Source organism: Bombina bombina, chromosome 1 (genome assembly GCF_027579735.1).
Source record: "Bombina bombina isolate aBomBom1 chromosome 1, aBomBom1.pri, whole genome shotgun sequence".
Classification (NCBI taxonomy): Eukaryota; Metazoa; Chordata; class Amphibia; order Anura; family Bombinatoridae; genus Bombina; species Bombina bombina.
Genome location: NC_069499.1, coordinates 1278589632 through 1278617383, shown reverse-complemented (window position 1 = coordinate 1278617383; position 27752 = coordinate 1278589632). Strand labels below are relative to the sequence as shown.

General features: G+C 37.2%; 1 protein-coding gene across 2 annotated transcripts in view; it reads right to left on the bottom strand.

Moving 5' to 3' along the window:
- Positions 1-27752, bottom strand: part of LOC128648600 (pyrethroid hydrolase Ces2e-like) — a 193599-nt gene that overhangs the window by 27251 nt on the left and 138596 nt on the right. For both annotated transcript variants that reach the window (XM_053701374.1, XM_053701366.1), the window contains exons 8-12: positions 21952-22092; positions 19839-19916; positions 19602-19749; positions 5167-5316; positions 4997-5069 (exon numbers count right to left, since the gene is read on the bottom strand). In XM_053701374.1, coding sequence (XP_053557349.1) covers positions 4997-5069; positions 5167-5316; positions 19602-19749; positions 19839-19916; positions 21952-22092 — 590 coding nt within the window. The remainder of the gene's footprint in view (positions 1-4996; positions 5070-5166; positions 5317-19601; positions 19750-19838; positions 19917-21951; positions 22093-27752) is intronic.

Below are 27752 nucleotides of genomic sequence, written 5' to 3'. Positions count from 1 at the left end.
CCGGGAAAGAGTACTCCGGTAACGAGCTTGACAAAGATTGAAAAATTGAAACGCGTTGCTCATAATCACTCCGTTTACGGAGTTACTATCTATATTCGCATAGAGCCGGTATTCCTGTGACCAGACGGCGTATCTGAATTTTTGACCCACGGCACCCTAGACTGTTCAGCCTGATTGCAATTCAGCCTGTCAGTTCTCAGGGGTTATTCAGTTAGCAGCCGCTTGTAGGATCTAAGGCTCCAGGATTGCGAGTAGATATTACTTGTAATTTTATATTTATATCCATATCGTATTTATACTTTTATCATCTAATTGTTATCAAGTTTATGGTGTGGTGATCCTCTGGGACTATTGAACACACAAGTATATGCACCTGGGCATTATATTTTTGCAGATATCGACTTTCTTAACTGTGAGTACAGATTATATATTTCACATAAGGCTCTTCACACTGCCTTAAGGAATCTGTCCTTTGTCACTAGGAGGCTTGTCGTCTACACGGATACTCAAGTTTGCAAGCACAAAGGACTAAAAGACTCTTTTATAGACAATTTCACATTTGTTCGATTGGATACACAGTATCAAACCATTGTATTTTGTATTTTGTTTTTTGTATATTTTTATTTCTGTATTTTATTTATTGATGCATTGTTATTTGAGATATTAAGGTCGACCTTCTACTTATTGTATTAAATGTATTTTTATGAATTTCAGTATATCTATGTAAATTTCTTATAAACATACATATGAATTGCTCTATATAAATTAACCCATTTTTTATCCGCATTTTTTATCCGCATTTTTTATTCGCATTTTATTGATTGCATTTATTGTAGTAATTTATTTGCAGTACTGCCCAGTATTTATTATAGGATTTATAGATTAGGCTTTTGTGGTTAATCTTCTGCGCTTGCTATAGTCTATTCATATCTGGTATTTTATAATCTGTCCAATACGGCTGTACTTTAGCTCTCCTCGAGCGCTCCATTATCACACACTTTAAATATTTGCTAGTTTCTATAGTATCTGAGAGACTTCTATCTGTTTTGGAGTTTGTGTAGTAGTTTTATTTTGGCGCAGTCTGACACCTTCTGTTTTCCCGTTGAAAAGAGTATGATATCCCATTTAACCAACAAAGGGTGACAAGAGATCTAAAGTGTAATATTGTAATTCCTAAACACTATTCCAATATGTTTGCTCCCTCTAAACAAAAAACGGAATGAGATAAAAATGTACTTTATAGTCATACTAAATGATCGATCAATTGATCTATGTGGGGGTGATATTTAATATAGGAATGTGACAATCATATCTATATAAGTGAATCAAAATTCTAAGTGTCAACAAAGGGAGAGAAGGGGAGTGAAGGATAAGATTGATAAATATGCATCAGAAGTGCATGTGTATAATTGTGATGTGAAACAATGGGGGAGCAGGGTACATAAACCTATATATGACAAACAAGAACAAAAAGTCATATTAATCACAATAGTGGGTGTGTAACTGTATATATATATCACAAGGACACATTTGTATAGTAATAATGTCAATCAATCTGGGAAGTGTAAATATATGTGTGGTGGAAGTGACAAACAAGCAAGGGTGAATTTAATCCTATATGGCTGGCATTATACAGCGAACGATTGAAAATGAGAATAGTAATGATAATGAAGATCCTAATGATCAGGGTCATAATTATATGTGTATAACTATAATATTATTATCTAAAAAAAAGGGGAAAAAGAAGATAAACGAGGGGAACAAGTAATATATGATGTGTTCAATTTAAAGACGCAGTGAAGGGGGTATATGATGAGAGAACATAAGGAAGGGGGGGGCAGCGAGGGGAAAAAGTGATAATATACTAATAAACTGTTACAGTGTCATACATCAAAAGCAGCCAAATCCACACATTCATTTAATCCCTCTGGGATCAAGGAATGTAGCTTGTGGATCCAGTATGTTTCTCTGCGTCTGAGTAGTAGTAAAGGGTTATGAGAGTTTCTGGATATTTGTTCAATCAGAATAATGGAGAGTGTTTTAGAGCTTCACCTATGAATATGAGTACAGTGTCTAGATATGCTGTGTTTTAGAAATTTCTTTTAAATATTATGGATATGTTCGCTGCAACGTCTCTTTACTTTAAGGCTTGTATGCCCTACGTACTGTGTCCCACAGACACACTGTATCAAATATACCACGAAAGTGGATTCACATGTATGGTGTTTTCTAATAATGAATTGTTCTCCTGTAATATTCGACTGAAAAGTCTTTGTGACATTTTTCACACACTTGCACATACTACACCTGGATTTATAACATTTAAAAACACCACACTGTGGTTTGAAGTTATCCAAAAAAGTACTTTTGTTATTCTTTTTTGCCCCAATAAGTTAGTTGATACATATTTTCTCTCTAACTATTTTACTCAGTGCCAATTTACTTTTAATTGCAGGGGCTCTTCTAAAGACAACTCTAGGTTTAGAGGAAATCTGATCTTTCAAGTAAGGGTCATCACATAATATAGACCAATGTTTCGAGATTATTTTCTTAATCTCACAATGGTCACTATTGAAGCCAGTGACGAACAAAGGGGTAGTAGACTTCCCAGATTGATCCCTGTCCACAGTATCCCCCTTAATGTTCTTGTGCACAGGTTTTGAGAAATATTTATTCTAGCCTTGTTGTATGAGGTTTAAAGGATATCCCTTTTCAAGAAACCTATTTTTAAGAAGGATTGACTGTGTTTTATAGCTTTCTACAGTGCTACAATTCCTTCTTATACTTCTGAATTGTACGTAAGGGATATTTTTATTCTAACTTAAATAGTGGTTCTATTAAAATCTAAAAAGCTATTACAATCAACCCTCTTCAAAAAAGTTTTAGAAGTTATATGACCTAAAGATGAAAAAGAGAATGGATTTTTTCGAATTTCATTTTCGGATCGATTCGAATTTGGATGTATTCGGATGTATTCGGTTTGGATTTGATTCATAAATTCGGAAGTTTGGTATGTGTTAGGTGGGATGTGCTGTGTATTAGACTAATATTATGTACTGTATATTAGGTGTAACCCATCTGAATCAACATAAGTACCAACCTCACAGGTACCAGATACACAATATGCACAGAGCTAGCAGAGGTATATAACCTAATATACAGTACACATAATATTAGTGTAAAACACAGCACATCCCACCTAAGTACCAATTTAACAGGTACCAGCTACATAATGTTCACAGAGCTAGCAGGGTGATATAACCTAATATACTGTATAATACTAGTGTAATTGGGATTAGTCCATGGCCATTTGAATGTAATGAATAAATCCAAACTAATTCAAATTTATTTGTTACAAATGCATTCAGATTAGTTTAGTTTCATTGCAAGGGTAATTCGGAAATTCGAATCGATCCAAAGATCCAAATTTGATTTTGATTCGGAATGAAACAAAACGCACATGTCTAGTTGACACTCACTTACAGGTGCTGTTTATTTTTTATGTTTGGTGTATATATAGCAAGTTATTTGTTAAGCCTGATGAAACAGCCATTGGTTGGCTGAGAAACATGTGGCTGTTTTTATTTGATTTTAATTAAAGTAAGTTTTGAACTTACCACTTGCTGCTATTTCATTATTTATCACCACTACTATCTCATATGGCGCAAGAAATCTTTTTTGAGACACAGTATCCTGATCCATTACACTGTGGTTGGAGCTGTACCGGAAGCCAGTCTGCTGGATGACTGTTTGATTCCAGCCTGCGCTATTTGCACCAAGAGGGGTGCTTAAATAAATGTGAGTGAAACATTTTATGTACATCTTCACACAAGTACATACAATACTAGGCCATGTGGCGCTTCTGTTTCCTTTCATCTTCTACAGATTGCTAACCCCTGTATCTTGGCCCTTGATCCACTCACAGACAGCTGCCTGGACCTGGACTTTACCCACACACTCTTGTTGCTTATTTTAATATACTCTCAATTGATATATGGGACTTTTACATTGATTTATATACTTTTGTTCTTTTTGTTTATTTGTTTTTTTGCAATATTTGCTTGTTTTTCTTTTTCACTAATAGAGTGTTGTTAATTTGTCTACTATTTGTCCTCTATATTCTCATATTTAGATTTGTATATTTATAGAGCTAACAAATCCAGTCTAGGGCGCCTCCTATATGTATATTTCTGTATTTATCCTATCCGCGACACTTTAGATGGCAGATTGCAATCATCTCGATCCGTCAAGATCAATATGATAGACAGCCCCAGCTTGCGTGCAATTGGCCGTGCGCAAGAAGGGGGGCGGTATTGTACAATTAGCGACTTGTGCAATGTTAACTGCGGGCAGAGTATTGCTGTCAGCTTACCTCAAGACTGGGCAGACGAGATTCAAGACAGCGAATCTCATCTGCTCGGCCTTTGATGAATGGAGCTGTTGTTTTGCAAGAGTCAAGGGGCCTGATTCTCAAAACTCACCATCAGGGAGAGATATTATCAGTTTATTTTAAAGAGCATTATACTGTAAATATCCCTCCTTAAAATAAAGCATATTAGTGAACTCTCCTTAATAAGATACACAGTTCCCAAGATAAAAATGGCCTTTAAAACAATCCCTGAGGGGCCTAGTAATGCTGACAAGGCATGTTATAGAATTTTACCAGACCAAAGAGCTTTAGAGAATATGGGCACATGGTGAGATACAGCAAGATAACAATGATTATATTCTAAAAATTTAGAATATTGTATCATTCTTTTTTCAGAATTCACTATTTAAGTTAATGGTCATATTCTAAAAAAAAAAAAAAAATATCCCCCTATTTAGGGTATAGAAAACTGACAAAACATCAGACAGAACCTTGTGAAATATTTAAAGATGGGTTAGACACATAAGTATAAAAAAAGAACTTTGATGTCAAGATACCATGGTTTTTACAGCACTGTTATAGTGATACATAAAAAGTAATTAAAGGTGAGAGGAAGAATTAGTTTACCCATGTCGAGCAAAGTTGGCCCAGTATTTCATAATTGTTCTACTTAAGGATTTTTCTTCATCGGTGGCAGGAGCTTGTGAAGAAAGAAATATTTTGTTAACGACTTCTTGAAGTTACATAAATATAAAATGTGTTGTTACTAATGGGTTAAATGCAGATTCATTACTTACTGCTAAACATGACGTTCTTTTCCCTGAATGGGCCCCCCAAAACAAATATGAGCTCAAATGTATGATCCGCTTTTACATGATCTGGCAAGGATTTATGAAACATTGAGGGACGATACTGAAATTCATAGAAGTAAACAGGGAGACCAGAATCTAAAAGAAAATAAAGCAAGGTCAGCTATAACTACATAACAGACAATGCATATGTTCTTATTTGTAGCATTTGTAGCCCTAAAACTTTCAGTAACTATAAACCATATGAAATGTATTTGTTTCTTGAAATGACATAGTTACAAAGTAATATAGGTTAAAAAATATTTTATATCTATCAAATTCAACCTTTCAAACATTTCTGTTACTACTGTGGACACAAATGAAGGCTAAAAACTCAAATTGAAGCAATTTCTATGTTTGCTGTTTCTAAATGTAGTGCTTTTTAAGACCTGAAGTAAACCATTATTATTACAAGTACAGCACAGAACAACATGAAAAGATCATCACTTGCCAAGTACACCATTGGCTTAGAGCTTGAGAAATATCTAACAAAAATTGTACTAGCACCCCCATAGAAGTCTGTTATTTGAGGGGTTTAGTGCACCACCTATATGACATGCAGATATTATTGCCCACAGACTATTAAAAAATAAATTATGATTACAAAAATAGAAGTATTATTGATTGCTATTGATTCTGCTCAAGTAATAGTTAACTCACAGTGGCTCTGATAGTTTTGTGCTCCTCTGGTAATGTAGACCCTAGTGCCATTAATGTTATATCTCTATTCCTTTATATCTGTTTTGGCACTTTACTCTTCTGTAAGTCAAATCTCGATTTTAACGGATGAACTCTTGTTAAATGTAATATTTGACACATGTTTACAGTATTACTACTTCTAGATAATATCATTTGCTTGGAGGACAATAATGTGAAATCATTTTTTTTAAGAACAGAAAACAAAGATTTCGTCATATTTTTAATTTCACCTCTCTAGTAGAGTTAATGGATATGGAAAAAAATAATAATTTTTTAACTAATATCTAAATTTTTTATATTCCATCAACAACTACCACTGCTCATAATTTATAGGGTTTATATGGTTTCCTCTCTGTATCACTTAACCCAACTATATACTATGCTATACAACACTATATCTTTGTTGTGTAAAATCTGTCACTCCCATGTCCTGTGCTCCTTTTACGCCAATACAAAGCCCTGTGTTCATGCGGTACCAGCATCTTCTTCTGATTATTTTTGGTGTCAGTTTCCTGCCTTGCGTTCTTGCATTGCCAGTAACTAGTTCTTTATTACTGTGACACCGGCACTCAGTCTTGGGTTCCTGCAGTCCAGTATTCCAGAGATACCTGTATTCATCCTTGGGCTTCTGTGGGTGTAGTATCTAGTCCTTTATTTCCACTCTCAAATTTCTGTGGTACTGATATTCTGCCCTTTCCTCCTATTATGAACTTGTCCTGTCAATTGTACCAGTCCTGCCTTGTGTCATGGCCAAAAATATTGGCACCCCTGCATTTCTGTCAGATAATGCACCACTTCACCCAAAAAATTGTTGCAATTACAAATGTTTAACATTCTCATGTTTATTTCTTTTGTTTGTATTGGTATAACACAAAAAAGTGGAGAACAAAAAGCCAAATCTAACACATTCCACGCAAAACTTCAAAAAAGTACTGGACAAAATTATTGTCACCTTCTCAAAATTGTAAAAAATAATTGCATTCCAAGTTTGTGATGCTCCTGTAATTTGTAATTAAACTCACCTGTATAAATTAACAGGTGCTGAAATCACACCGGCAATCAGATAAAATGGTGAAAACTGTACTCAACCTTTCTGTTGTGTGTGTGTGTGTGCTACACTGAGCATGGAGAAGAGAAAGAGCAGCAAAAAATTGTTTGAGGATTTGAGAACAAAAATTGTGGAAAGCATGGACAATCTCAAGGTTACAAGTCTATCTCCAGATCTTAATGTGCCTGTGTCCACTGTGCGCAACATTGTCAAGAAGTTTACAACCCAGGGCACTGTAGCTAATCTCCCTGGACATGGACGAAAGAGAAACATTTAACATAGATTGCAACAAAGGATTGTTTGAATGGTGGATATAGAACCTGGCCAACTGAATGAAAAGGGACAGTATGGTAGGTGGCCCAGGAGGACCCCAATGCTGACACCGAAACATTAAAAAGCCAGATTGGAGTTTGCCAAAACTTACCTGAGGAATCCAAAATCCTTTTGGGAGAATGTGCTGTGAGCAGACTAAACACAATTACAGTTTTTTGATAAAGCCCATCATTCTATTGTTTTCAGAAAAAGAAATTAGGCTTTTAAAGAAAAGAATACAGTGAAACATGGTGGAGGTTCACTGATGTTTTGGGTTTGCTTTGCTGCTTCAGGCACTGGATGTCTTGACTGTGTACATGGCATTATGAAATCTAAAGACTACCAAATAATTCTGTGGTGCAATGTAGGGCCCAGTGTCAGAAAGTTCGGTATCCATCAGAGGTCATGGGTCTTACAGCAGGACAATGACAGAAAAAGCACACGTCAAAAAGCCCCCAGAAATGGTTTAAGACAAAGTGCTGGAGAGTACTGAACTGGCCAGCAATGAGTCAAGATCTCAATCCCATAGAGCACCTGTTGAGAGAAAAGGAACCCTTCCAATCTGAGAGACCTGGATCAGTTGGCGAAAGAAGAGTGGTCCAAAATTTCAGTAGAGAGGTGTAAGAAACTCATTGATGGGTACAGGGGGTGTGTTACCAAATATTAAATTGAGGGAAAATAATTTGCAAATAATTTTGTCCAGTCCATTTTTGGAGTTTTGCATGGAATGTGTCAGATTTGGCTTTTTTCTCCATTTTTTTGTGTCATACCAATACAAACAAAAGAAATAAACATGAGTATGCCTAAACATTGTAATTGCAACAATTTTCTGGGCGAAGTGGGGCATTATCTGACAGAAATGCAGGGGTGCCAATATTTTTGGCCATGCCTGTACTAATACCGTACCTTGTGCTCCAGATTTTGCCGATACAAGAGTACCAGTTTTCATAAGTGTTATCTTTCCCCAAGTGCTGTTATCATACATAAAAGCAAAGCAGTATATCCAGCTCCATTCAATGAACAGAACACAAAGGGTCTGATTATCAATCAATGTTTATTGCATGGACATGTGCAATGGATCATTCTGGAACATTAAATTTGTCGGCACAAAAAGTTGACCACAATGGTAAATATTTATGGTTTGGTGGCTAATGATGGGCAACCACACATTCTACTACCTACACTTGGATTCTCCCTGAAAGAAAGGCTTGTAGCCGAAACGCATTGCTCTGTTTTTGGACACTTGAGGATTTCGTAGTTTGACCGCACTGAACTCAGGCGACAGATTTGTAAAGCAAAGAAGTAACTTGTATCCAGAAGGGATCGGTAACAGTAAGTTACATATTCGAATCACAGAATGTGATAACGGAAGAGACCTCAAAGGAAAAGACACCTATATCTGGTCATCTCTACTCCACTTTCGGAGTAAATAATACAGTGCACCTTTAAGTGAATAACTCTGCCATACTCTGACAAGGATCCCTTGTCTCGTCCTATCTTTCACAGGATCATTGGAAATATCCATACCTTCCAAATGTTTTTTTTGTAATAATTTTTTTATTGAGGTTGTGCAAAGAATACAACATGTAAGAATTCCACCAGTACAAACGTTGGCATTTGGAGTGGTCACTTTTGGATCTAGCATTCTTAAACAAACTAGCAACTGATATTTCCTCCGTTGCATGTTAGAGATGTAAAATGACCCCCTAGGTAGAGTATGTGGCCCTTTCAGGTTACCCAGTCTGTAGAGGGACTGGTAGATTAGAGGAGGAAGGGCTATGGGAAAATATACAAGTTGCTCTATTTTTGAATAATAGTTTGAAAAATGTTGCTATACATATGGAATACAAATAAAAAATAATTTCTTACATTTATATTGTTTAAGTAGGAACCCCAAATAGCTATTATAGGAAAACAAAAGGTAATGTGGATGCTGAGAGTTAGCTAAGTAACATACCAGTATGAACATATGTTGTACGTGACACAGGAGCATTTACAGTTAGCTATGCTATGTATGGTCAATGGTTAAGGATTCTGTATATTTGATTGTCTAAAAGGTTTTGAGATGATACATAACAGTGTCCAAGGGGATATGTCTCTAGTTTCAATCTTCCATCCCTGAAGGAGCTGATAATGAGCTTGTCCCTTATCAGGGAAAGTAGTATAACCATTTAGTATCGTCAGAGGCGCTCAAATATTCCACACTTCACTTTCATAAACAGAATATAGCCAAACCCGCTGTTTTGGCCGCCAACTGCAGGACAGGCATATGCATATAAGTAGGGCATCAATGTTGCTTCTATATATAGTAGGTCAGAGACACAGTATAAAGATGTATGTTACTTTTACCACTAGTTTGGACTAGGGAGCTGTGAGGGTGTATGAAGGCTACATATACCTACCGATAGAAAATATATAGCATATTCATTTGCTGCAATACATAGTACTAGACTTAGTAAAAATATCAACTATAAATACAATAATAATAATACAATGTTTAAATAGATGCTGTTAGTAATAGGCAAAGTGTAGAAACTCAGACCATAGCTTAATGGAGGAAGGATATTTTAAAATGTTAGGCTATAAACTTTCTAGTACATTGCTAAAACAAAGTAAGGGAAAAACAGATGCGTAACTAAAATATGGCATCTTGTTTTTAAAGAGGTAGGTTAGCATATATAACTAGCCGCAATGACATACTATCTTTTGATTATATCCACTCTGAACTATATAAAATTATAATTGTTTAAACACATGTCTAAATATTATTAACGTAGAGAATATAGTATATCAGCCTTTTATTCTGAGCATAAGGAAGACTGCAAGCAAACTGATGTAATCAACATTAAAAGTCTATAAACAGTGCACAAACTTGTGATGGTATTAGGCATGAGTAGGTATAGGATTATCTGCTATTAACAATTAGCCTCTGGATTCTTTACCCAAGGGTAGCTTATGGATGATGGTGTAGAGGGGGAACTTCCCCTGGTCCCATATTGACCTTCATAGAACAAAAAGGTAGGGGAAGAATTCCTCAGTTGGTAGAATTGGTCTTGGGTTTCCACAGAACAAAGAATCTTCAACACGAGACAAACTTTCAGTTAGGAATGTGTTCGCATAAGAAGGGATAAATATATTAAGTGGTTCAGCAGTCAGATCCTGTTTTTTTTTGCCATTGCCGGTCATACAGTTCTAAGATGTACACCTCAGTAAATGGGTTAATTACCTCAAGAGATGTAATTGCATAGTCACCCGTACACTCTATTCTATCCGCATTGCCTTTGTATAGGTCTCCAGATATTCCAGTCTTGGGTAAGGGCTGTGGTGAAGAATGCCTGGTTGAGTCTTCGCTTGTATGTTTTACCTCTTCTACTTCTAATTCAGCACCGTTAGTGGTAATTGGATCGGTAAGCTTCTGTTGCATGTCAGGCTGTAGCAGATCACTTGATCAGTGTTGTGCAGCCTCTATTAATATGCAAAATTATTTTCTAGTGTTGTGAAGTAGGTATCAAGCAGTCATAGGGTTTTAGACTCCCACCTCCTGAGAGACTCCATATTGAATTGTAAATAGCAGAGTTTTCCGTAGGTCTCAGTGTCTCATGACAAAATGTAAGGCTAATTGGGGTATATAGCAGCGTGGTATGAACTGCTTTACCAGGCGAACCGGGGAGTGTTAGAAGCAAGAAAAGTAGGCCGCCACCATGACCTCCAAAGGCCCAGTTTAGTGCTCCAGCATGAGCATAATTCACAAATGAAAGTGTCCTCGCAACTGCCAACTGTTCTTGCTCATACATTTGGTGCTTGTGAATGAGGATGGTTGGAATAAATACAGGTAATTGGCGGATTATCCTTTTTGAGCACTGAGCCACTAGTATATGCGAGCAAACATAGCCGCCGCCCAGACACGCCCCCTTCTTTTCAAATGTTTATTTTATATTGCGTTTTATATTGCGTTCTTTATGTGTTTTTAAAAGTGCAATTTTTTTATGCATATTTTTTTGTCCACATTAAATCTATCCTGATTTCTGATACTACACTTGTAGTCTGATAGTATAATGTTATTACCTTACTAGTCTGCTATAAAGCTATTTTTTTATTTGGAATTTTAAGCCTGATGCTGCTTATATATGCAGCTCTAGTAGCACCACAGATATAGTTTCCTATATGTTTGTATAGCATATTAGGTTTCTCTTTCCACATATATTCATCTGTACCTGTGCCTGGTTTCCCATTTCCTATTTTACAGCTATTATGTATCTTATAACTTATAGTGCAGACAGCTGTGGTGGAAACTAGAGAACCCTTTGAGGGGGCTCCATTTATTAAGCAGCGAATGCTGCTTCGGAGCCCCATCGTTTTAGGTCCGCCTAAAACGGAAGTTAAGAAGCTGAGGTCGTAAAACTGCTGCTCCTTAACTTGTCCGCCACTTTTTAGTTGAAATGCTTGTGCGAGGTCGAGCAGACATGATTTGCTACAGCGAATCCTGTCCACTCGACTGTTTTTAAAGCTGTCATAACAGGCACTTGCCAATAAGAGTGATTTATCTTCCTACTGAAGTAAGGCGTGCTGTACATTTATAAGCTCTTTAATTTTTTAGCATGATACTGCTTGTGTATTGAGTGTGTTAGCTACCTCTACTTTGGCAATTTACTTTTTTGAATTTTCTGGTTTTGACTTGGCTACACCTGACTCTGTTTTTGTTTAATCCCTTTAGTTTAGGTTGACTTGGTTATTTGACTTTAGCTTGTTTTTTGGACTTTACATCCATTTTCTGTCTTTTTACGTGAAATGTTAATTTTACTGCAACACCTTAATATATTAAGGACTAGATTACAAGTGGAGTGTAACCAATAGCGCACAATCTGGTATTACATATGAATAGTAAAAAAGGATTACCAGAGATTCTTAAAGCCACCAACATTTATTTAGCGCCCTATATAATTTAGGAACAGTCACAATGATCTTTGGAACTGTTCCTAAATTACACAAATTACAAAATTCCCATCTATGCATTAAAACAAAATCATATAGCACAATGACCACAGTCCACTCTTTCAAATACTTGGGTATTTTGTTAGACACCAATCTATCTTTTGGCCTCCACATAGAAAAACTTGCATCTAAACTTTATCCAAAACTAAGCACCCTGTACAGAAACAAATCCTGCCTAAGTCCTAAAGTAAAGGAAAAGATTGTACAGCAAATGCTGATGCCAATCAATGATTATGGGGATGTAGTATATGCACCTGCACCACAAACTCACCTTAATAAACTTAATACACTGTATAACTCGTTCTGCCGCTTTGTGCTACAATGTAACTACAGGACCCCCCATTGTGACATGCTAGAAGAACTAAACTGGCTGTCGCTGGAATCCAGACGCACCCTCCATCTTTCCTGCCTTGTGTTTAAGAGCCTTTCTGGGAAGCTCCCACCCTACCTGAGCAGATGTTCTCCCCGGCTATTCCCACCTCCTATAACCTCCGATTTAATAACTGCACTTTATTTAGTCTGCCTCAATATAAAAATAAAGCAGCTCAATCCTCCTTTTCCTACAGACACCAAAAATATGGAATGACCTCCCGCACACTTTCAAATCTTCCCCTAGCCTAAAATCCTTTAAGAGATCCCTCTCCGCATATCTCAAAACAGAATGCACCTGTCATGGTTGATTATATATTTCCTACCTGTTCTATGTTAAATTTTGTAATATTTTTATTAATATTGTTTTGTATTGTATTGTACCCTATTTTATCAATGCAATGTTTTGTTCATCCAGGACATACTTGAAAACGAGAGACATCTCAATGTATCGTTCTTGGTAAAATATTTTATGAATAAATAAATAAATAATATTTTGTATGGACAGTGCAGAGTGAGCTACTATCGCTTATATATCGCTTAACTCACTACTATAAGTAGAGAGTTAAGATTTGTGCTTGAGTGTAATGCAAAATAACGCTGGAATATTTAGAGCTTTTGGAGACTTGAGATTGTGTCAATGCTTGAATATAGGCATAACAAAAATACACGTATAACATATTAAATAAAGCATTTCTTTCATATTTATACATATTACATTTAAAGTAATTAGTGAAGTAAGGGCTAGATTACAAGTTGAAAGTAAACACAATCATGAGAGAGCAGTCACATTTTGCACTCTGCAGATTAGCGCGACTGAAAACCTTGCGTAAAGAGTAGTACATTTAAAACACTAAACACTACATAAATACAATTGAAAATTAAAGTTACACTCATATAAAACCCTGATAAAAAATTATTCATATAAATATTATTAAAAAATTATAAGGGTTCAAATGTATATGGTATATGACCAGGTCTTTGACTGCAAAGGGCTATATTGTGTATATATGTATATCTTTTCCTATAAATATATAGATATAGATATCTATTTTACATTATTATCAGATATATTTAGAAATATTGTGAAGAACATAGGAATGTAAAATATGCGTAACTCGCCACTGTGTCGGGTTAGTACTCTTAAAGTGTGTTTTTGAAATATAAAATAATAATTATTAACAATAAATTATACATACTATAAAAAAATCTAAATAATCCATTATATATATATATATACGGCGAAATTGCGAGTTTTGCAGTAACAGGGGTGCGGTGCTACCGTGCAGTTTATTGTCACCGCTCACTTACATACAGCGCTGGTATTACGGGTTTTTACAAACCCGGCGTTAAAAGGCAAGAAGTGAGCGTAGAGCAAAATTGAGCTCCATACCGCACTCCAATACCAGCGCTGCTTAAATCAGCAGTGAGCTGGTCGTACGTGCTCGTGCACGATTTCCCCATAGGAATTAACGGGGAGAGCCGGGTGAAAAAAGTCTAACACATGCCAAAAAGCAGCATAAAACTCAGTAACGCAGCCCCATTGATTCCTATGGGGAAAGAACATGTATGTTTACACCTAACACCCTAACATGAACCCTGAGTCTAAATACCCCTAATCTTACACTCATTAACCCCTAATCTGCCGCCCGACATCACTGACACCTACATTATACTTATTAACCCCTAATCTGCCGCCCCGACATCGCCGCCACTATAATAAACATATTAACCCCTAAACCACTGCACTCCCGCCTCGCAAATATTAGTTAAATATTATTAACCCCTAATCTGCTGTCCCCAACGTCGCCGCCACTATATTAAATTTATTAACCCCTAAACCTAAGTCTAACCATAACCCTAACACCCCCTAACTTAAATATAGTTAAAATAAATCTAAATAAAATTACTATCATTAACTAAATTATTCCTATTTAAAAATAAATACTTACCTATAAAATAAACCCTTAGCTAGCTACAATGTAACTAATAGTTACATTGTATCTAGCTTAGGGTTTATTTTTATTTTACAGGCAAGTTTGTATTTATTTTAACTAGGTAGAATAGTTATTAAATAGTTATTAACTATTTAATAACTACCTAGTTAAATAAAGACAAATTTACCTGTAAAATAAAACCTAACCTATGTTACACTAACACCTAACACTACACTACAATTAAATAAATTAACTAAATTAAATACAATTAAATAAATAAAATTACATTAGCTAAATCACAAAAACAAACAAACACTAAATTACAGAAAATAAAAAACAAATTACAGATCTTTAAACAAATTACACCTAATCTAAGAGCCCTATCAAAATAAAAAAGCCCCCCCCCCAAATAAAACCCCCTAGCCTAAATTAAACTATCAGCTGTTCCAATCAGCCAATACAATGCAAGCTCAATCCTATTGGCTGATTGGATCAGCCAATAGGATTGGACTTCAATCCTTTTGGCTGATTGCATCAGCCAATAGGATTTTTTCTACCTTAATTCTGATTGGCTGATAGATTTCTATCAGCCAATCGGAATCTAAGGGACGCCATCTTGGATGACATAATTTAAAGAAGACTCCGGATGAAGAGGATGCTCCGCGTCGGATGTCTTGAAGATGGAGCCGCTCCGCGTCGGATGGATGAAGATAGAAGATACCGTCTGGATGAAGACTTCTGCCCGTCTGGAGGACCACTTCGCCTGGCTTGGATGAAGACTTCTCCCGGCTTCGTTGAGGACTTCGGCCCAGTTGGATGAAGGCTTCTGCCACTTCCTTGAGGATGGATGTCCGGTCTTCAGAACAGTAAGTTGATCTTCAGGGGGTTAGTGTTAGGTTTTTTAAAGGGTGTATTGGGTGGGTTTTATTTTTAGGTTAGGGGCTTTAGGCCGCAAAAGAGCTAACTGCCCTTTTAAGGGCAATGCCCATCCAAATGCCCTTTTGAGGGCAATGGGGAGCTTAGGTTTTATTAGTTAGATTGGTTGTGTGGGTGGTGGTTTTTACTGTTGGGGGGTTGTTTGTATTTTTTTTTACAGGTAAAAGAGCTGATTTCTTTGGGGCAATGCCCAGCAAAAGGCCCTTTTAAGGGCTATTGACAGTTTAGTTTAGGCTAGGGTTTTTTATTATTTGAGGGGGGGGGGGCTTTTTTATGTTGATAGGGCTCTTAGATTAGGTGTAATTAGTTTAAAGATCTGTAATTTGTTTTTTATTTTCTGTAATTTAGTGTTTGGTTTTCTTGTGATTTAGCTAATTTAATTTAATTTATTTAATTGTATTTAATATAGGTCATTTATTTAATTGTAGTGTAGTATTAGGTGTTAGTGTAACATAGGTTAGGTTTTATTTTACAGGCAAATTTGTCTTTATTTTAGCTAGGTAGTTATTAAATAGTTAATAACTATTTAATAACTATTCTACCTAGTTAAAATAAATACAAACTTGCCTGTAAAAAAAAATAAACCCTAAGCTAGCTACAATGTAACTATTAGTTATATTGTAGCTAGCTTTGGGTTTATTTAACAGGTAAGTATTTAGTTTTAAATAGGAATAATAGTAATTTTATTTAGATTTATTGTAATTATATTTAAGTTAGGGGGTGTTAGGGTTAGACTTAGATTTAGGGGTTAATACATTTAATATAGTGGCGGCGACGTTGGGGATGGCAGATTAGGGGTTAATAAGTATAATGTAGGTGGCGGCGATGTTAGGGGCGGCAGATTAGGGGTTAACAATATTTAACTAGTGTTTGCGGGGCAGGAGTGAGGCAGATTAGGGGTTAAATTTTTTATTATAGTGTTTGCGATGCTGGAGGGCCTCGGTTTAGGGGTTAATAGGTAGTTTATGGGTGTTAGTGTACTTTTTAACACTTTAGTTATGAGTTTTATGCTACGGAATTGTACCATAAAACTCATAACTACTGACTTTAAAATGCGTTAGGGATCTTGGATGTAGAGAGTGTACCACTCACTTCTTGGTCTCCCAGGACAGACTCGTAATACCGGTGCTATGGAAGTCCCAAAGAAAAAAGACTTTACGAAATTTACGTAAGTCGGTTTGCGGTAAGGCCAAAAAAGTGTGCGGTGTCCCTATACCTGCAAGACTCGTAATACCAGCGGACGAAAAAAAGCAGCGTTAGGACCTGTTAACGCTGCTTTTTTACCTTACCGCAAAACTCGTAATCTAGCCGATAGTTTTTTTTCTTAGTATGTATAATAATTATTATTAATATTTATTTATATTTTATATTTCAAGAATGCGCTTTAAGATTACGAATTCTTTATGTGCGCTAATGCGACAATGCGTTAGACCTAAAGCTTGAAGCCGTTAGCTCATTACTCATATTTTACATTCCTATGATCCTTACATAGATGAAAATGTAATTTTTATTTAAAAAAACAAAATAAAAAAAAAATATATATATATATATATACTGTATATATATATATATATATACATATATATATATAGGGCTCAAAATGTCAAGCCCTAAGCTACTAGCCATCCCAAAATATTACCCACCACTTTTAATCCTCCCCACAACCCTGCCCACACCACACCCACTAACCCCCCCCCCCTCTCTTTGCATAAGTTTAGCCAATGTGAAACACCTAATTGTGAAGTAATTTTTTTATATTGTTTTTGCTTTATACCATACATTAAATTAAATAATGCTAGTTAAAGTAATAAATTAGCAAAAAATAAGTGCATAGCAGTTAGCAACATCAAATAAGGGACATAAAAAGGAAGTTGTTGAACTGAGAGAAAGCAGAGAGTGTTGACATTAATGTGAGGTCATAGAAGACCTGGTAAAAATGTTTTAAAACTATCATCTCTAATCTATATTTCTCCACTCCCTCTCTTTAATCTCTCTTTTTACTCCCTCCCTTCTCTCTCAGGTCATATTTTCTCTTTAGCACTCTTTCTCTCTTCTCTCTCAAATCTCTTCACTCTTTATTTCTCCACTCTTTCGTAACACTATCTTTTTCTCCACTTTTCCTCTTCAATCTCTCTCTGCCCCTGTTTAACCTCTCAGAAGAAACAGTCTAAGCACAAATGGGGTCCTTATAGCCCTAGAGGAATAACATATCCTTGCCCTTTTATGGATATATAATATACCTTTAGATAATATTTCACTCGCCACTGTTAAATTTCCACTCGCAGTGTCTAGTGGGCTAGAGGAAATTTAGAGCCCTGATATATATATATATATATATATATATATATATATATATATATATATATATATATATATATATATGAAAATGTTAATGTAAAATAGATATCTACACTAGGGATTTGGATTTGTTTTGTTACAAATGCACATTCTTAAACTAAATGGAATATCCAATTGAATGCATCAGCAAAATTTAAAGACAACGAAAAATGTAGGTTTGTCCATGTGGGTGTGTATTTACCCTTATTATATACTATATATATATATATACTACATGGAGGTATCATTTCATAAATCAATAGATTTATTATATAAGGGCTTTGCACTGTTTTCAGAAGAAGAAGCAACCTTGACCAGGGCAGATATTGATAGGTGGATAATAGGGCAGACTAAAGGGTCATGTATATTTGTAACTGTTGATTTAATTAATTTAAATCAACAGTTACAAATATACAAATGTGCCATTACACTACTGTACAGTACAGTCTTATTACCCTATCGAATACATATACATAATTGGGCCCTTGACGCTTTCCCCTAAACCCAGTATTTTTAATTAACATACCTTAAAGTTTCTTTTTAAATTTTCTTTTTGTGTTAGACTAGTAGTGCACTGGTCTGTGTCATGATCCGTATTACCGGTGACTGCTGTCCGACTCCCACGTGGCCTCCAAGTTGTTCCAACTAGGCTAGTAGGCTCCCCAATGACTATGTCACGTGTGACTCTGTGTGACAACTGACGTTCTAGCTTGAGTGAAAGACAGACAGTCAGCCAGTGAGTGACTGAGTGAGTCTGACATCAAACTGATTGCGGTTGTGGACCAGTTAAGTTGCCTTAGCCTAAAGTAAGCAAATGTGTGATGCTGTCGCTGCCCTATTACCTCTATTGGAGCGATGAACGGCCGTTCCTGAGTCCTGACTGCCTCAGATGACAGCTGCTCATAATGCATGAAAAGTAAATCAGGCCTAAATTAGTGGCTGAGCCTGTCATTCTGTGTGCAGCGCTGTTCTGCCGCTGCGCTCCCTCACAAGTAATTCACAACTTTGCTGCTCTCCACACACTTCTGCAGCTGCCCCAGAGCAACCTCTGCCGGCCAACCAGGATTTTTCCCCATATCCCAACGGCCCAATCCGGCCCTGACACTGCTGTATACAAAATAAAGTACAAAATAGAAAGTGCAAAGTTAAAATGTAATAAAATGTAATCTGAATTGTAAAGTGGTATAAAATAGAAAGCACAACGTGTAAATGCAGCAGAACTGTCATGTCATGCACTGGGCTTGTCTCTTCTTCACATACAGAAATTCAGGAAAGGCCCCTTCTAGAAGTAAAGCAAAATCTGCCTTTTGAAAATTTCTCTAGGGATCTTGCAATGCTGGAGGAACAATTTAGAATATCTCACCTAATCAGAGAGGTTTTGAATTCAGGGCCTTAGTGCGCTTGGTTCCCAGGACCTGCACTAACTTTAGTTGTGAATTTGGAAAATCTGAAAAATCCATGCAAGGTACTTCATACTGGAATTTAGATGGGTTGAAATGGGGATTATTGACTAAGTATACATGATTATATTATCCCATTAAGCTAATATTTGTGTTTTTAACACCACATCCCTCTGGATCCCTATTGTGTATGATAGCAGGGAACTGTCACCATTTAAACATGTATATCTACCAAGCTATCACTAGAAATCTAGAACTGAAGGGTAAACAGTCAACTAATTAATATTAGATCATAGCAATCTATGGATTTGTTTGCCAAACTCTGAAACATCATACACATTCTGAATTCCATACCTCTGTGATATCTGGCAGTTTTGATGGCAGGCACAACAAACATGTGATCTCCACATAAATCAATAAACTTGTTTCGTATTTCTACTGGATCCTCCGTATGACCAAAGTAATCATCTATAATTATGGGAACAGTTTCGGGCCTTATACCCTGTATAACCAAATTGAAATGGGTTAATAAACATTAAAAATAAGTGAGTTTTAAAAATATGATTTCATAAGGTAGTCAAAAGGCCTTACTAAGAAAGGACCATCGAGGAGAATTGAGTGTGTAGTGTCTTTATCCATTTTTTCTATCACGTGCGTAAGATTCATGAACTGGACAAAAAAAAAAAAAAAAGAATAGTTTAAATTAAAATGTATCTTATTGAAATAAATTGCTGTCTTCTTCTTATACAAGTGCATAAATACATTGGATTTGTGTCATACAACCGTTATAAGATAATTTTTTATTTTAATTATCTGTGTGATATCTATGACTGTTTTGTTTAGCTTTATGTTATATTCCAACTCTCTGCTACCTTTTTATTCAATGAGATACCTGCTGGTCAGTGGCCACTTTATACAGATATTTAGGAACAGATTTTGATGGTAAATAAGAACAAGAAGTCTGGTTTAGTATGTCACTCTTTCTATCATATGTATATACTTAAAGTGAAAGTAAATCCTACCGTTTTACAAACGCTAGGATTTACTATTGAAACAAATAAAGGGCACTTTCATTCATGAAGTATAAGATACTTCATGTAGAAAGCTCCTTTATTTGTTTTAACCGATCGCCGTTTTTAGCTGCTACAGCAGCCCACGGCTAAAAAAATGTTTTGGCTAAGAGATGACGTTTTCACCTCTTAGCCAATAGCCGTGCGGTAAATCTGGCTTGGCGCCCATGGGAGCCGGATTTACCGCACAGCTATTGGCTAAGAGGTGAAAAGTCACCTCTTAGCCAAAAATTTTTTAGCCGTGCGCTGCTGTAGGATCTAAGAGCAGCGATCGGTTGAATTAAATAAAGGAGCTTTCTACCTGAAGTATCTTATACTTCATGAATGAAAGTGCCCTTTATTTGTTTCAATAGTAAATCCTAGCATTTGTAAAAAGCTAGGATTTACTTTCACTTTAATGAATCCTCAGGACAGCCTTGTCCATATTTCATGTTGTTTTGAATTGCCTTAGGATATCCTTACCACCTCTGCCAGATCTATTAATCAAACAAACTTTCTCATATAAGTTCTTACACAAATTGTTCGTGAAACATCTACCCAGCAAATTGAGAACATGACCCCTTGTTTTGGTGTAGTTCACATGAGTGGTATAAAATCAGTGAACATGCCTGTATTTACTGTATTGTCTACCTTGAGTGTGGCATTTGATATGGCAACAAACAAACCATTCTAAGTAAATTATATCCACAGCTGCAACTAATACACCATATTGAAGATAATTTCAGTACATTATCTGCTTGCTCACTGGGCCACAACCAACCAAATGGCAAGGGTGTAAAACTCTATCCCCATATTGTGTGAGTTATCCAGCAAACAGCACAGTTAATTTAAATTAAAGCTCTGTCTTCCATGGAGAATTAAAGCAACCCTAAGGGAGCTGTATGTCAAAGCAACCTATCCAGACAACATAACCACTCAGGACAGGAAAAACATTCTGAAATAGGAATCAAAGAGGACTGGACATGCCACAATCCAGTAAAGCAGTACAACAATTTACAATCTCAACGAAGTTGCCACTCCACATTCACTCACATAACCAGACTCTCAAGGATTTTTTCAATAGCGATATCTTCTGATTTAATTTCAGATACATGCAAACGAACTTGTTAGACTTTCATCCAGAGTGCAATCATAAATGTTTTCACTTTCCAATGTCATTTCACATTATTTCTAGTTTGAAAAGAACCATTATCACAACAACAATTATGCTACATCAAACATAACTTAATTTTCACCTTATGCATATTCTGAATATGACTAACTATATTTTGGAAACTTATTACCCTTTCTTTACAGCATGTTCTGATAAAATTATACTAATGATGAATTGTTTTGTGGAAAGGTAAGTAGTGTCTGATAAATTGGCTTCTTAAATATAAATTCAGGGATTTCTTGGGAAGAGAATCAACATAAATATAGATTATTAGTTTGTCTGACTTCAGTAGTGCATGTACTGATTATATCATAAACATTTTTTTTATTAAATAACGTTTTGCAAAATAGTTTTTTAAGATGCTGACATACAATTTATTAGAATCACCCTGCCTGAGCCTATTGTTTGTAATATTAGGTTTAAGAATATTCAATAAACAATAGTCTTTAAATTTTGGGTTTCTCAAGAAACTGTTCCTTACCTGTGGAAGAATCCACCCACACTCCTGGTTATTTACACCAATTATATAAGGAACACGGTGGCTCTCTTTCGCAGCCAGAAGCTCTTCTGGATGTTTGGGTAGGAACACTCCATCTACACAGGCAGGGGTGATTGGAAATTGCTGTAAAAGCAGAATGTTTCCTCATTATTCCCTAAAAGTTTTTTTATGATATTTGTGCAAATTAGTAATACTAACAATACTGTGTCAGATTACAAGTGGAGCAGTATTTAATGCTCCCGTTTAAGTATTGAATCCGCTAGAAGCAAGCTTTTTGTGCGTGTCATTTGGTGCTCGTATTACAAGTTGAAAGTAAATGGTTTTTGCTTGCATGCTAACTCGCCAAGCGTAAAAAGCCAAAATTAGAATATTATGCGCACAATATCGTATTCTCCCATAGAAGTCAGTGGAGCAAAAAAAGTGGAAAAAAATCTAACACCCTACTCACGTGCAAACCTGATCGCATATTCTAAAGTGCGCTAACTCGACATGAAAACATGAATATTTCACATTCCAATGTTCTTCACATAGCAGACTATGTTCTATTTATTCATAAATACACATTTCTACATATATTTAATGGCATTTTGATACAATATATATATATATATATATATATATATATATATATATATATATATAAATATAATATATATATATATATATATATATATATATATATAAATATATATATAGGTAGTAGGGTAAGTGCACTCTCACAAAAAGGTTAGTCAAATGCCAGGGTGCTAAGAAGAATGTAGATAAAGATTATAGAACAAAGCACTCACTTGTCTTGTAAAGTGTTCAAACTAATTTATTCCTCAGTGATGTTTCGGGGTGTTCACCCCTTCATCAGACCAACAATAATGAATCTCACAGCAAACAATTTAAAGTGTTAGTACCCCACCCACTGATAGAAAAACCGTCAAAGGGTTACCATAGTAACATCAAAGCAAAACTCCATTATCTGTATTGCATTAATTAATTAATCAGTAACCCAAAGAATACAGAATACAAATTAGTGACTATAAGGATATATACACATTGGTGACAGAGAGTTATGTCCAGGTGTGTAACGATCTGTGATAATATGTAAAGCTCTGTGATATGCAGCAAGTATTTAAGTAAACATTTAAGACCTCTAAGCAGGATAAATAATTGTGGAGTGTTACAAGTTACTAAGTGTGCTTGCTAGTAAGATAAACACTAACTTAATCACTTGTGTTAATTTAGCCTGAGGGATAAGACCCAATAATATGAGTAGTACTAATGAGCTTTATCTTAGGCAGGTCTTATATAGTGCAACAGGAAGCATAAGGGTTAAACATAAATAGTATAAGTCTGTAAAGTCAGATTCACTGGTGACAGGTGAAATATGGAACCCAGACTGCACAGATACAAACAGGAGTTTTACCTTCAATTCAACTGTTGTTTAAAGAGTAATGTCAAATGAGTAAACAGAGACTTAAGCACTCTATATACAGAACCTTAATTCAGAAGCAGAGCCTGTGAGAGGAATCCCAGATGCGGGTAGGTAGAATACTTGCAGGGATTAGTGAGCGTGCAGCGTGGTAATGGCTCCGTGTAGCTGGGAGTCTGTATGCTGTCTGTTTAGACAGGGAGTGTGTGTCAGAGCGGTAGCGTGAATCGGCGCTGCGGTGACGTCAGCGGCTGTGGCAGCTTGAAGCAGAAGCTGCTTGTAACGGCAAAAGGTTTCTCTGATCAGGAGAATCTTGTTTTGGTACTCTAGGTACGGAGTTGAGCTGCTTTATTTTGGCAATAAACTTCAATAAAACAGCAATGCATCTTGGTTACAAGGAGATTAAATAAGGAAACCTGATCAGCTTAATTGAAATAAAAGGTGGTATGACGGGTTAGAAACGCTGTGTAAGGTGGAATGGATTTAGACATGACATACCCCCCTGCAAAGGAACCCCAAAGGTGTCAAGGCGCGGGTCTTTCTGGATGGCGCCTATGGAAAAGGGACACCAGACGGGGTGCAGAGAGATTGGAGGCCGGCTCCCAAGAATCCTCGGAAGAATCAAATCCAGCCCAATGCACTAGGTACTCAAGTTGACCATGGCAACGCCTAGAGTCCAAGATAGAGTGGACTTCATACTCAGGATCGGATGCCGGGGAAGACGGTGGAGGGAGAGGCAGACATCGGGAGGTGTCACAAGGCTTGATGAGGGAGATGTGGAACGTCGGATGGATGCGGTAGGAAGAGGGCAACTGCAGAGTGACCGTGAGAGGGTTGCTGATGGAGATGATGGGAAAAGGCCATACAAAAAGGTTGTTGAATTTCCTACAAGGAGTAGGTATCCTGAGATTTTTTGTGGCTAACCAAACCAGGTCACCAACCTTGTATACGGGAGGAGCCCGATGTCGGAGGTCATAGGAGCGTTTCTGGGTGGCTTGAGCTTGCTGAATGTTATCTTTGATTACGGTAAATGTTTGTTTGATAGAATTGATCAGGTCATTAACCTGCGGACAAGGAGTGTCAGTTGGAGGTAACGGATGAAATCGTGGGTGGAGTCCGTTGTTGGCATAAAAGGGTGAATACCCCGTGGAGGTGTTGGTAGTGTTATTAAAGGCTAATTCAGCGTGTGGTAGGAAAGATAGCCAAGAGTCCTGTTTGTTGGAGCAAAAGCATCTCAAATATTGTTCCAACCACTGATTGGTTCTCTCACATAACCCATTAGATTGCGGATGGTATGCGGTGGTAAGATGTTGTTGGATAGAAAGAGATTGACAAAGATATTTCCAAAACTTGGAGGTGAATTGTGACCCTCTGTCACTGAGGACGGATGTTGGGAGTCCATGTAGTCTAACAACCTCTTTGATGAACAGTTCTGCAGTTTTTTGAGCAGTCGGTAGTGATTCTATTGGAATAAAATGTGCCATTCCTGAGAATAAGTCAACAACGACAAAGATAACAGTCATGCCGTCGGATTTTGGAAGGTCCACTATGAAGTCCATGGACACACTAGCCCAAGGGCGTTCAGGAATAGGTAAATTCTGTAATAGCCCCAGAGGCAATTGATGTGAGGGTTTACAAATCTGGCATGTGGGACAAGACTTGACATAATTGTTAACAGACATTCTCATAGATGGCCACCAGAAATATCTGCGAAGTAGATCTAGGGTCTTGTGTATACCCAAGTGACCAGCTAAGGAAGAGTCATGGGAGAGCGATAGGGCTTTGTTGCGGAGCGAAGGAGGTATATAAAGTTTGGAGTGGTTGCAGAGAACTCCGTTGACATCAGGTAAGAGAGGGTAAGAAGATTTTGTTGTATCCAGCTGTTGTTGGTTTTTTAGTTCAGCAAAATCCTTGGAGAGGAGACCTATGATGTGGGACTTGGGGAAAATAGTTGAGTAGGATGGGGTTGTCTGGAGTCTAGCATCCTTACGAGAGAGGGCGTCAGCCTTCCCGTTTTTTGTTCCAGGACGGTAAGTGATGGTGTAGGAGAATCGGGAAAAGTAAAGACTCCAGCGGAGCTGACGGGCTGAGAGCGTACGGTTGGTCTGGAGGTATTGCAAGTTCTTATGATCCGTGTAAATCACTATGGGTTGTTCTGCGCCCTCCAATAAGTGTCTCCACTGGTCGAAAGATGACTTAATGGCCAAAAGCTCCTTTTCACCAACCGGATAGTTCAACTCCGCTGGTGTCAGAAGTCTGGAAAAGTAACATACTGGATGGAGTGAGTCTTTTGGAGAAGCTTTTTGTGAGAGAACGGAGCCGATAGCGTAGTCTGATGCATCCACCTCTAGGACAAACTGTGCTTTGCTATTAGGTAGTTGTAGAACTGGGGATGTGATAAACCACGATTTTAGGAGATCAAAGGCGTTCTGTGCCTGGGAAGTCCATAGAAAGGCAGAAGTGGTTTTGGTCAGATTAGTGAGGGGTTTGGTGATGGCTGCGAAATCTTTAATGAACCGTCTGTAAAAATTTGCAAAGCCTAAAAAACGTTGGACGTCTTTTATATTGGAGGGTCTTGGCCAGGAGGTGATAGCTGTAATTTTACTGTCCTCCATCATGATGTTACTTTTACTAATATTGTAGCCCAAGAAGGAAACCTGACTGACATGGAAAAGGCATTTTTCCAGCTTAACATACAATTTGTGTGTCTGTAGTCTGGATAGTACAAGCCTGACGTGATTGATATGTTCTGAGTAAGAAGAAGAGTAGATTAGGATGTTGTCAAGGTAGACCACCAGAAAAGTGTCAAGAATATCCCTAAAGATGTCATTAATGAAGTTTTGAAATGTTGCCGGAGCATTACAGAGACCGAACGGCATAACGGTATACTCGAAAAGACCATACCTGGTCCTAAATGCCGTCAGCCACTCGTCTCCGGCCCTTATTCTAACAAGGTTGTATGCGCCCCTAAGATCCAGTTTCGTGAAATATAGTTGCGCCTCTTAACCTCTCAATCAATTCTGGGATGAGAGGTAGTGGGTATCGGTTCTTTACAGTACGCTTATTGAGTTCCCAATAATCAATTATGGGACGTAAGGACCCATCCTTGTTTTTAACAAAAAAGATGCCAGCTCCGGCAGGGGAAGTGGATGGACGGATAAACCCCTTCTTTAAATTCTCAGCAATGTAAGACTTTAGATGGATTAATTCGGGTCTTGAGAGGGGGTAAATATGCCCATAGGGTATGGTTACCCCAGGGAGAAGGTCAATGGGGCAATCGTAAGGCCTATGTGGAGGCAATGTCTCAGCCTCCTTTTTGTTGAAAACCTCAGAGAAGTCAAGATATGGAGAAGGAATGGTAGGAGTAGTTGTGGAAAGCAAGTTGGAATTAGGAAAACACGTGGAAGTACAGTAAGGTGATGAGAAGGATAAGGTGAGAGAATCCCAATGAACCGTAGGTTGGTGTTTTTTGAGCCAAGAGATACCCAGAACGATAGGATAAATTGGAGAAGAGATGATATCAAAAGAGATAGTCTCATAATGACCAGAAGTAGATGTAACAAGGAGAGGGATGGTTTGTTGAGAGACTGGACCTGATGCTAATGGTGTACCATCAATGACTTTAAGAGGCATAGGTGTGCTTTTGAACAAAAAAGGTATTTTATTAACTTCAACTAAACTTAAATCAATAAAGTTTGCACATGCTCCGGTGTCAATCATGGCGTTACAGTTTATCCTGTGTCGATCCCACTGCAAAAGTAAGGGTAAAGTAAGATAGGTGGTAGATAAGGTTTTTGTATGTAAGCAATGTTTAGTTGTGAGTGCCTTACCTAACTTCTGCTTTGTGAGTAAAGGACATTCTTTAACAGTATGTTCAGTCCCCCCACAATACATACAGAGATTGAGTGTACGGCGTCTAGCCTTCTCTTGTGGGGAAAGAGGTCCTCTGAGGAAACTGATATCCATAGGCTGTTCAGCTGAAGAACTGGAAGTAGGAGGTGTGGGTAAAACCCTGCGTACAGGAGTAGTAGAAGGGTTTCTTTCTTGTCTCCTCTCCCTAAGCCTACGGTCTATAGTGATAGTAAGAGCGTATAATTCTTCAAGGCGGTCTGGTATGCCTACCCTGGCTAGTTCGTCCTTAATGTCCTCCGCCAATCCTAGGCGATACTGGTTTTTTAAAGAAACCTCATTCCAGAGGGAATCCCTGGCCCAGATCTTAAAGCGGGTGATATACTCCTCTACCAGTGTTTTTAGCTGCCTGAGGTTTCTTAGTTTACCTTCTGCAGTAACTTGCCGATAGGGGTCGTCATAAAGGGTAGACAAAGCTTTGAGGAATGCATCTAAAGAGTTTAGGATAGGATCC